This window comes from Quercus suber, unplaced genomic scaffold (assembly GCF_002906115.3).
Source record: "Quercus suber isolate HL8 unplaced genomic scaffold, Cork oak 2.0 scaffold_321, whole genome shotgun sequence".
Taxonomy (NCBI): Eukaryota; Viridiplantae; Streptophyta; class Magnoliopsida; order Fagales; family Fagaceae; genus Quercus; species Quercus suber.
The window spans coordinates 202,433-214,675 of NW_027069775.1; the positions used below are offsets into that span (position 1 = coordinate 202,433).

General features: G+C 32.5%; 1 protein-coding gene across 1 annotated transcript; it reads left to right on the plus strand.

The window, feature by feature from the left end:
- The first annotated feature begins 537 nt into the window (after window positions 1-537).
- LOC111997695 (membrane-bound O-acyltransferase GUP1) lies at window positions 538-8,966 on the plus strand. Its single transcript, XM_065782933.1, is given in 18 exon segments — window positions 538-904; window positions 976-1,046; window positions 1,133-1,314; window positions 1,401-1,449; window positions 1,976-2,079; window positions 2,192-2,256; window positions 2,497-2,567; window positions 2,926-2,985; window positions 3,153-3,266; window positions 4,017-4,079; window positions 4,260-4,369; window positions 4,461-4,510; window positions 4,513-4,552; window positions 4,668-4,749; window positions 6,413-6,490; window positions 7,541-7,616; window positions 7,716-7,765; window positions 7,910-8,966. Coding segments are annotated over 18 exon segments (1,440 nt in total). The 5' UTR covers window positions 538-783; the 3' UTR covers window positions 7,964-8,966.
- Window positions 8,967-12,243: the final 3,277 nt, after the last annotated feature.

Consider the following 12,243-nt stretch of genomic DNA (forward strand, 5'->3'; position numbering starts at 1 on the left):
TGTGCACATCAGTGGCTCTTTTAGTGTTTTTAGTGTAATGTACACATGAGGCTAAACAATATAACAAATTAAAGTATTATAATTAATGATAAATAAATTAAAGCAATATAGTTTATTGTTAGGCTAAACAACAATAATTAAAGCAGTATAATAATTAATAAACCAATACATTATAAAAGTCAAACAAATTAAATTATGTTAGGCTAAACAATAATTTATAATTTTATAATTAATGAAACAACAATATAACAAATTATAATTTATAAAAAACAAATAAATTAATGAAACAACTAGACAACGTTACAACAATAATTAATAATTTTATTAATATTTCAAATGAACTTATAGTTTATTATTTATTCTTTTGCAAGAATTATGGACAAATATTTGATAAGAAAACCACGTATCCAAGATTCATCTCGTGTTTTTTAGTTGTTGTTGTTGTTGTTGTCAATATATAAAATTTTATTTTTATTAGATTGTGTAATTTATATTTGTTGAGGAACACCCTAAAAAAATTTTCTAGAGTCAGCATTGGATATATATAACAATAATTTAAAAGTAAGTTTTGTATACACAGTAGGTAGGGGCATTATACAAATTATACAAACCGAAAAGAAAAAGAAAAGAGATTCTCCAAAAAAAGAAAGAAAAGGGGAAACATTGGTTGGGCCAAACGACATAGATGCGGTATTACCGGTGTAACAAAACAAAACAAGAACGTCACGTCGTTTATTTGCAGGCAAGGTCAATTAAAGCTATAATCAGAAAGCAGAGATAGAGATGAAGAAGAAAATGAAAATGGAAAGTAGCAGCAGCGATAAAAGAGAGGTATTTATTCTGATAGTATACGCCATCGCCTTCTACTCTTTCGTCATCCAACGATCCCTTCGTCTCTCCACTGGTACGCTACCTATTCTCTCCTTCCTTCCTAATTTCTCTGTTTCTTTCCTCATTCTTTAAATTCAATTACAGATTATCACTCCCAACTCTACGGCTTACGCTCCACCTCAGCCTGGCTCTCCAAATTCACTCATCGCTCCAATGTACTCTCGCTCTCTCTCTCTCTCTCTCGCTTTTTGCTTTTTTTTATTTTAAATTTTAAATTCCTAATTTTTATGTATTTGTTTAGGATGTGTCAGATGCGCAATGGAGGAACTTTCGAGCGAATTTGCCGATTCTTACAATCGTTTTTGCGATTTTCGGTTTGGCCGCCAATGCATTCAGAGCCTGTTTTCGATTCAAAGCCAGAGGAATGTCTTTCCTTTGGCTTTTCCTTTCTTTCATTTACCTTACTTATTTACACGGAGCTTGGTATGCCTACCTGCCTTTTCCCCCCCATTTCTAACAATTCTCTCTCTCTCTCTGTGTTTTTAACTTTCATTCTTTCTTTCTGGCAGCATTGTGTTCATCTTAGCAATCGCTTTGCTTAATTATCTTCTAGTTAAGGTGCGTTTTCAAAGTTCATGTCTTTGCCCATTTTCATAAACTTGCTTTCTGATTTTTATGTCATTCTAACTTTTTAAATTTCACCAATTATGTGACTTTAATGAGACCACAACATTTCCCAATCATTTATAAGCAACAGATTGTTACTGGTGGGCAAGAAAATTAGTTTAAGTGGTGGGTTCAAATCAGAACCAATAACCTAATTGTTCTGAAAATGTTGCTGACATAATAATTCTCAACTTGAATAGGTGTCATAGTTGTAAAAACTGACTCTAAATTTAGGGTTTCTACTTATGCTTGTTTTTCTTTTCCATTTGATTTTGCAAAATTTTAGGACTTAGTTAAGTTCATCATTACATAAGAGTGACAAATGAATGTCTTTTTTTGTTCCCTCCTTTTTTTTTTAACTTATATTAGATTAGTGATCTCTTCCTTTCAATTGGTTATTACTGTAGCTTTCATTGTAATTGTTATCGACTGATGTTTCTAATTCTGCTTGTATTTTACTAGACTTATATTTCTGCAGATATTTGCACGAAAGAAGTACTTCTTACTTTTACTCTGGAGTTTTAATATCTTTTTTCTTATATGCAATCGTGTTTATGAAGGATATTCATTCTCCATAATAGGGTAAGTTCTGTTAGCTTGGTTATTAAATACTCATGTACTTTTGAATATATCTTAAGTGCAAGATATTATGTGATATTTACTCAACACAGTTCCGTTTGTATATTGTCCCTAGGCAACAATGGGCTTACTTGGACAACTTCCGAGGCACCTTTAGATGGCATATTTGCTTTAACTTTGGTATTACCTTACATCTTCATTTGTTGGGGTATTATCTCCAAAATCATGCTTTTATTCTGATTCTTGATTCAATTAATAAGTAAACCACACTAGTTGTTTTTGCTTTGAGTTATCAATAGAAGAAAGGTTTTCATTTACAATGAAGCATAATGCAAAATAATAGGTTCTACTTGTAGATATTGAGACATCAGCAACTATTCTATTGTTTCTTTATATGGCTTTGTTTTATTGTTTTGACAGTTGTTTTGCGCATGATAAGCTTTGGATATGATTACCATTGGGCAGATCAAGATTCTCGTTTTGATCAAGAGGTATTTATTTCTCTCTGACTTCCATTTTCCACCTTTCTTCTTTCCTTCTTCTTATTTTAATGGATTGCTTGCTCTATGCTTAATAGGCATGTAGTTTTTTTTAAAGGATTCTTACCTTGTCTACTAGGAGATCAACACAATCTACTAGGAGATATATTTTCTCATATATCTGTCAGCTTTTATTGTTTGTAATATGGTTTATTTGATTATTTGTACCCTGAAATCTATATGGTTCCTGGGTTCACTAAAACACATGCTTGCTTAAGATTTTTCCATTTATACAAATGATTATCATGGATTTAAAACATTCCTACTTAAGAAACCGGCTTTGCTGATTTTCACATTCTGGTATTTGCAGAAGCATGTTCAGCGTTGCCATATTTGTAAGTCAGGAAAGACTTGCTACCAACTTTTACAGGTTAACTTATTAGCTGCAATTAAGCATGAGACCATCATTTTAATAGTTGCTGTTATCCATTTATTTGGTTCATCTGAACAAAATATTTATTTTATCTTTTTTAAAATTGGTTTTGTTAATTACCTGAAAATATTTTCTTTTTCATGACTTTTGTTGTGCTTCTCCAGGAGAGAAGTGTCCAGGATGACAAGTATTCCTTAAGTATATACATTTGTTACTTGGTATATGCTCCCCTCTACCTTGCTGGGCCAATTATAAGCTTCAATGCATTTGCTTCACAGGTATGTGACTTGTATGTCAATTATACTTTTTCTTTTCGTTTCCATAGTAATGTCTCATTTCTATAAAAGTAATCTTAGTGATATCCTCTATGGTTGAACTTAAATTTTGGAAATGATGGATGACACCTTTGTTAGCATTTTCTAAGATTAAGTGTCTAATTCTAGAAATAGACCACTTACAGCTATTGTATATATGGGCATGAAAAAAGAGTACTGTTTACTATATCTCTATCAATATTCAAAAGTTGGAATTTTTTTAATTGCTCCATGGATCCTATAATTTGTCTCCAAGCATCTCCTTCAGAACATCCATGATGTGGCCATCAGTATACTCCTTACAGAATATGGCATCAGACTGTCAGTCTATTATACTAAATGCCCTTATGCATGATTCTAGATAGATCCTGGAACATGGTTCCCAAACTGTGAAATAATGCATCCTCCCTTGTTCTTATGAACCAAACATTGTTCTGAAACTTCAAAATTATTCAAGTCAGCGAGAATGACACGGAAAAACTTTGTCAGGGTAAGGACCTATCCATTGCTGTAAAGAAGGTTTGCATTGTCATGCTTTACATGAAACCTTGAGCAATTATGCAAATTCTAGAGAAACAGGGAAATGATATTAATTCTCTTTGTTGAAATTTCCTTTTGAGTTGTAGATTGTATTTATTTTGACTTAAGTTTCCTCAATTTTGGTGGTCAAAATAATCGTAATACTTTTTTAATCTTTATCCTTATTCTGGTCAGGTCTTAATCTTCATGTGGCTGAAGTTTTTTCTTATCTGGCGCTATTTTCGGTTTTGGTCACTGGTATGTTACCGGCAATTATAATTTTTGGCTTCATTTTATCCTGAACTGCAGCTTTCTTTTACATCTGCACTGGATAGTCTAGCCCTAATTAGCTCCATCTTAAGTTCAGTTGAAGAAAGCTGTAACCTTTACCTTTAAGGATTGGTGTCTAAATACATCTTTGTAATTATGTACTTGTAGATATGTGGCATTGAGGCCCCAGAGAATATGCCAAGGTGCATTAATAATTGCCATAACTTGGAAGGATTTTGGAAAAACTGGCATGCTTCCTACAACAAATGGCTTGTGAGGTAAATCATTTCAAATCCTTTATATTTGTTTTTCTCACGCAATCCATCTTTGACTATGGCATGTGTGTTTTATAAATGATTGCAATTTTAGGTATATGTACATTCCTCTAGGGGGATCTCAGAAGAAGCTACTGAACGTATGGTTATATTCACATTTGTTGCAATATGGCATGATTTAGAATGGTACTTCTTGCCTCCAAGTTTTTCTTCTTAATCGCTTCTTTCTGTTCTGTAAATTAGTAGCAGAAGATTGTTCAAAGCTACACCTTTTATGAGTTCTTATTGTCTTTGACATTAGGAAGCTTCTTTCTTGGGCGTGGTTAACTTGTTTGTTCTTTATTCCGGAAATGATACTGAAATCAACAGCAAGTGCGTTGCAGGTGATGTCTGTCTATCCTTCCCAGTTCTGTTTACTGTGATTTACTTGATTGTGATTGAGTTGCATTTGGCTAGTGATTTTGCTTTTGCCTATCAAGAATCATCTGATACCAAACAATCAGAAAGGCATTATGATTTGTAATAATACTTATTTCCAAAAATATAGGGTATCAAAGAATGACTACCAATACCTTTCATAGTACACCTTGGTTGAGTGGCTTTTTTTTTCCTTTTGGCTAAGTAAAAGGAATTAAAGAAGAGGCAGCTAAAGGGAAGTGGCAGCACCCAAGTACATGGGAACTATGCAAGTAAGACACAAAACAGGAAAAATAAATAAAATAAATATATAGAAAAAAGAAAAAAAATTTATCTCAGAAGTGGCAAACAATCAATAAATTCCATATGGGGAAGACAGCCCAATTGAGGAAGAAGAGATGAAGAGGTGAACATCCCAGGAGCAGGTGAGAAGGAAAGATTCAAACCCAAGCTCAAAAAAACCATCTTGAGCTGGGTGATGGACTTCACCCTTTGAATGCCTCTTATTTTTCTCTATCCAGATATTCTACATTAGACAAAAGGAGCTGCTTTAGAAGCCACATGGCCCTACCAATTATCATCACTTTCATCAGCATAAACAGCACTGACCTGAAAAAAGTGCTTCAGTGTACTTTTATGATACAGATTACACATTTATAAATAANTTTATTGGATTTAGCAGCAATAGCTAAGTTTTAAATGTAGTCAGATCCTTCTTGTGAACTGTTAAGCTAACCCAACTTCTTGAAGCCCTCCTTGTTGCTAGCTTCTCTTTCTAATTTTCAAGCTATAGCAAAAACCATTTGTACTAGTGCATTATCAACTCAACTAGATTTCTTTTATTTGAACTGTTAAAGATAGTAGTCCTCTCTATAATGTTCTCAGAAAACTCATTGATTAGTCTACTATCCAATGCAAATTTTTTGCAGCTAGATGTACCTCAGAATAATTATTCAGTCAGAGATGTGACTTGGTATGGTTTGCGTTGGGTATTCAGCCTTCTCCTAATGGAGCTAATGACACATCTCTTTCATTACAATGCCTTTGCAATCAGGTGAGTCTCTTAGAAGCTCAAGGGTACACCTATTTTTTAGATTTTCTGTCCAATCTTATTGTCTAGTAATAACATTTCTTTCTGCAATGGCTAGTGGCTTGTGGAAACAGTTATCTCCTATGCATGTGTTCATCATCGGATATGGGGTAAGAGGTGAATCTTATTATGTACAAGGAAAACAATTCATCCATGAATAAGAAGACATAGTAGAGCCCTTGTGTGTGTGTGTGTGTTTTTCATGATACAGATTACACATTTATAAATAAGACATGGCAATGACTCTGTCATGCGGAATTGAACAGGCTCCTCTAGGCATTAAAGATGCAACCTTTGCAAAAGCAAAATACAGTCACACTTTAGCTGAAGACATAAAGTTATTATGAATGGATGAATAGAAATTCTATTGCTGCACCAAAGTAGTGAGAAAATGCATTATTAGATTGTTATTTATTGTTTTTTTGTGTTTGTCATTGAAGGTATAAATAAAGTGCAGCAACATCATCTTGCTTTTCATAAAATTATATCTGTCTGACAAGATTCTTGACGTTTGATTTTCAAATATGTTTTAATTTCAGGTTGAGAGTGCTTTGGGGCAGTTTGTCTTTCGTGAACTTAGTGCTGTTGCTGGTGCTGTCACAATCACTTGTCTCATGGTGTGTCCCTACACTAATTTTAAGTAATATCACAAATCAGTGTTATATTCCTTAAATTGTTCCTCAATAACTTGCGATTAATTAATTAGCATGTGATGCATGTGTAAATTGGTAAATACATATGGATTTCTAGATAGTAACAGAGTAGTTAAAAGCAAATGCCATTAGAACAATATCAAGTTTCCACTTGAGGAAGTAACTATGTCCAAGTCCTAGTTCTGAAAGTTGCCTAGAAACTAGTCTGACATTTTTTATTAACGCAAATAAGAAAAAAAATGCTAAATGAGTAGTTAAAAGTGTGTATTCTTTGAATTGGACTTTAAAATGAGAAGACACTTGTCTCTGTCTTTTGTTAGCAAAGAAATGCTGATTTTTCGCTCTTAAGAAGGTTAAACCCTCTTAGCTTTAAGTTGAAATTTTCTACTTAATCTTTCTTGGATTCTTTGGTAAAGGAGGACAAGGTAAGTGGTTAAAATGAGTTTCACGGCATGCATGAATATGCTAGTGCATGGGTTGGAATTGGCCTCAGTGAAGTACAAGAGAGGAAAGTAGCAAATAAAAATCATTAAGCTGCGTTCTACATAACCTTTCTTGGATACTTACGTAGAGGAGGGCAAGGTACTTGGTTGAAATGAGTTGCATTGCATGCACATGTAGTGTGCATAAACAATTATTGCAAAAGGTACATAAACATCATATCAAATAGTTTGTTGCAAGCACTCGTGCTTGGGGGACTCACTTCTAGTGCTTTCCTCTCTTTGTTCATAGACTCTCTATTCTCTTGTACATAATTTCTTTTTTTGTGTTTGTTGTTTGTACATATTTTTTTGGGCCACTTCATCTTCTTTGATTGAAGCAGTCCTAACATTTAATAAAGATTTCTTCCCTATCCAAAAATAAATGTAGCCACCAAACTAAAAATAATGAAAAGTGGGTTACATGGTGCTATGAAAATACTGTAAAAATGCTATATAATTACAGGTGTCTTATTCAAATGTTATTCCCTATGAACATGTATCAATCTTCATACATTACCGTTTCGGCTTGTAGGTTGCAAACCTTGTTGGTTATGTTATTGGACCATCAGGCATTAATTGGTTGGTATCTCAATTCCTTCAAAAAGAAGGTATGCCTAAATTTCGTATCCTTTTACGGTTTCACCTAGGTTTCCTTGTTTGCTTTGACAATGGAAGATATGGAGCTAATGCAAAATTCTTTTATGCAGGACTGCCTGTTCTTGGTGGTATGTTTGTGACATTTTATGTAGGGACTAAGGTAATGGTGAATCCCCCCACCCCCCCCCCACCCCCCCCCCCCCCCCCCTGTTTTTTTCAAAGTTTTGGTCTCTTCTGAGAAATTTTAGCATCTTGAGCACATGCTTATTTTTAATCATTGGTCTGCACCTCCCTCATTTTGTAGCTTATGTTCCACATTGAAGATGCCAAGCAAAGAAAGTACAGAAGTGGCCTGTGAAGGAATCATTGTGTAGCCACGTTGCTGATTGCCAATATGTAGATTTTATGGGGGTTCAAAATCCAGTATTTAGAAATTCTGAATGATGTTGACATCGCCAATGTTATTGGTTTGGGAGAGTATTTTGCATTCACTTTGAGGACCTCAGTTCATTATTTTGTTATGCGTTTAGGCATTTTAGTTGACAGCGGCAGCCATTCATTGTTGTACAGGAAGAAAATTGGTGATCCCCTCCCCCTTAAAAAGTAGAATGGATAACATTGCAATTTTGATTGTTATCATGTGGCATATCATACCTCTCTATTTGTCTTCAAGGGCACATTTGTGTACCATAGGATCGATTAAGAAGCTCATCACAAGGTTATTATATATATATTTTTCTTATATTTGGTGGAACCGTGTATGATATCATCTTGTTTTGTTTTGTTTTGTTTCGTTTTTTGAGACTGGTATGATGGTAATTGGTAAATGTTGAACATACGACCCTTGCCCTCATCAATTCGTGTTCTTTTAATTTCGATTTTCTTTTTTCTTGGGAATAATGGAATTTTATTGAGACAAACGATCAAGTACAGAGGTGCAGGGGGGCGAAGACTACTCACGCATATTGAGATACATATTTGTAAGAGAGCTATTTTTCATGCAAAGAATATGACAGAAGATGTTCTGTTACTGTCTGCAGCCACCAGTACGCATTTCTCCCCTCTCCAAGCCAAAGCCTGTTCGGTCTTCCGCTCCTCCCTGCAGCACTGCCTATCTGAATCAGTACAATCAGTCCCCAATGGCGCAATCATCCTTCATAAAATCAAGTTCCTTTCATTCAGAAATTAATATATTGATAAAGAATGTGCCTTCAATGGGAAGAGTGGGGAGGGGGTGGCATTTTGAAGAGACATATCACACCCCCGGGTTGAACAGGAAGCCAGCTTTCCATTAAGCAATTAACATTATATACATATATCATTCATTCCAGGAGTAAAAGTAACGCTAATACTTTTTTGTCTTTTTCTTTAGTTAAATCTTTTATGCTAGCGAGTGAGGGAGGAAGGATTCCAAACCAAGTTCCCCCAGCACAAAAACATTGAACTACAACCCTTGCACGCTTATTTATCTTCCTCGTTGTTATCTTGTTTTCTCTGAGTGAACTCTTAATTACAATTACAATACAAAGAGGAAACTCTTTCTCAGCGTCCGGAATTCTATTACACATTTCTTTAATCAAACTTAAAAAGGATTATAAAATTTTGATAACTAAACCATCACATATCACCCCAATACGGAACAGCATAAACTTTTTGGTAGAGAAACATAAAGATAAACATGTTGCACATAATGAACTGGCAATGCTTCAAGATTTCTCTAATTTATTAATGAAAATGAACAACAAACACCAAATTCCTTTAGGCACAAGAATTCCCACCTGTCAGACAGCTTATAACTTGTATAGGCACAAATTTTAAGCACCGGATCAAGTAGACTTCAATTCAAATATTATTTGAGAATAACAGTTTCCATGGACACCGTTAACCAAATGGCACAATAGGTACGACCTCTTGATTTCCACAATTTTTCTTTAACTAGTAAGTTTCTCGTGCGATGCACAGATACTGTTGTAATGTTTTATGTAAATTTATTTTTGGAAAATATTATACATATATTATAGCATATTTATTATAAAATTTTGTTAGTAATGAGTTCATCATAAAAAGTAACAATTATAATTACACACATATAACTATTATAATTATTTTGTTCAAATAATGAACAATAATTAAAACAATTTCGAGTAATATTGTATAATAAAAGTTGATAAAAGCATATTCATTCATTCTATATTATTGATTTTTATTATATGATGAAATGAAAAGCTTTATTACGATTTTTTTTTCTTCTATTTTTGTTATTACGGTATGGTGATGCTTACTATCATCATTAGTTTCTCCATCTTCAACGTTTGAGTTTAGTCCATCCATATTTGTTCAATTTTTGAGCTTTCATCATTTTTTTCCTTTTGTTGCATAATTTGTGTTAATCACTAATAAATTGGCATCGAGAGATTCTTGATCGGATTTTATAAAGTTTGGACTTTGTCGCTAAAATTTTTCATAGGTATTTACATTTATCTTAAATTTCAATGATGTGACATTTTTTTGTAAATATTTTTATTTTTTTATTTTTGTTAATTTTGGAATAGTGCAGCAAAAAGAATAAATATAGCATATTGAATTGTGTATTTTTTTTTTCTTCCATACCTTTTTATCATTTGAAGGTGCATAAAATTTTTTAGCAACAATGTAATTTTCAAAACCATCATTTAGATTGAATTCATTCAAATGAAGTTGAGAAATCCATTTTTTCCTAATTTTTTTTTTCAAATCACGTTACCAATATTTTTATAATAATTTAAATAAGTTATACCTTAGTTTATTTTTCAGCAAGATCTCTTGTAGATTTATTTTGGATTTTCTCGGCATGTCAATCAAATATCACAAAATTTGTTTTGTTAGTTGTATCAAAAACTTCAATTTGAATCATGTATCTAAAGTAGTTTGCAATTGTATATATATAGTAGTTATAGTGAGATAAATATATTATAAATATTTAAAGAGTATTTAGTTAATGTAAGTGCCTCTAACTTTGGAATAGAAAGATCTATTTTTGTCTCACATTTTGCACACCAAAATGATTTTGCTTGTGGTTTGACATTCCTTTCACAAAGTATGACAAAATGTAATACCAACCTATTGTTGTATCAATGTTATTTATTATTACAATACCCTAACAATTCACATCTTGCAATGAACTTTGAAATTATTATATATTATTTTTTTTAATGTAAATAATATGATGTATTATTATTTTTTTATGTAAATGATGAGTATAATTTGAAATGATTAACAAACTTGTTTCGTAAGATCTCATTCAATGCATTTTATCTTTACTATTGTTTTCATATTATTTAAAGATAACTCCTATGAAAATTGTTTTGCATATTTTTGGTATTTCTTGTATAGGATCATGTTTTTTACCATTCCTATCATTGAATTTTTTTGAAAAAAATATTAAGTTAATGGCATTTTGTAAGATAGTATATGATATTTATTAGACCTTTTTGTTATTATAAATTTTAGAAATATGCACTTATCAATTATTTCAGCAACTTTAGGGATTTTAATATTTATATATATTTTTGTTGCACTGGTCGATGACAGAGAGTTTGTATGCATAAATTGCATAGAACATTATTAATAGACAAAAGCATATTGAATTGAAATTGGGGAAAAATGAAGACATGATTTCATGAGAATGAAATTTTCTAGAAGTATCATCTATACGTTTGAAGGGTTGGGGGGGGGGGGGAAACAGTAAAAAAAAAAAAAATTAATAAAAAGAGGTAAAAAATGCTAAATTTATAGTAAAAAGAAATTACAATGATCTATTGGATAATAGTTTAAAAAAATAATAAAATAAAATAAAATAACTTAATAAAAAGAGGTAAAAATGCTAAATTTATATAATAGTAAAAATAAGTTACTATAATCTATTGGGTAATGGTAAAAAAAACATAATAAAAAAAGGTAAAAAAAGGTTAAATGCAATATTAGAGTGCCACGTGGCAAGACCTCATGCACTCTCACATGAGGCTTCTGCTTTTATATATATATTGATGATTTGTTTCTGGTGTGAGAGAAGAAAAGAAAGACCACCCTACACTTAATCAGAACCGAAAATGGTAGCATGAATACCTTTTGTTGAAAATCTACTTGCCACAAATATATAGTCATAGCAGATGTTGCCAATGAATTGTATAAGGGATCACACACAAGATATCAACTACTTCTAGCCATACCATTACGATGCAATCATTAGTTGCAAAGATTGTGATACTTGAAAAAATAATAATTAAACATACAATGGAACGGAAGGATACTTCACTGATTTCAAAATTCTAATCTAATCCGAATTCAGTTTGCTACATCAGTCTATTTCAAGATTGAAATGCCAATTCAAATTACTTCCTCTTCTTACCACCACCAGCCTTTGACTTTTTGTTAGCATTACCTTTAGCAGCATTCTCTGGTGTTTCCTGTCACAATGATCAGCAAACTACCTTATCAATGATATGGAGTGATGCAATCAGGCAAGTTAACTAATTCCAGGGTTTATAAGTAAATCTTGCAGGAAACAGTACGCCGATTGTTGAATGCCAAAGAAGACTTGAAAAGAAAATGATACTCACAAAATGAATAATGAACTACAAATACCAAAAAAAGGAAAAC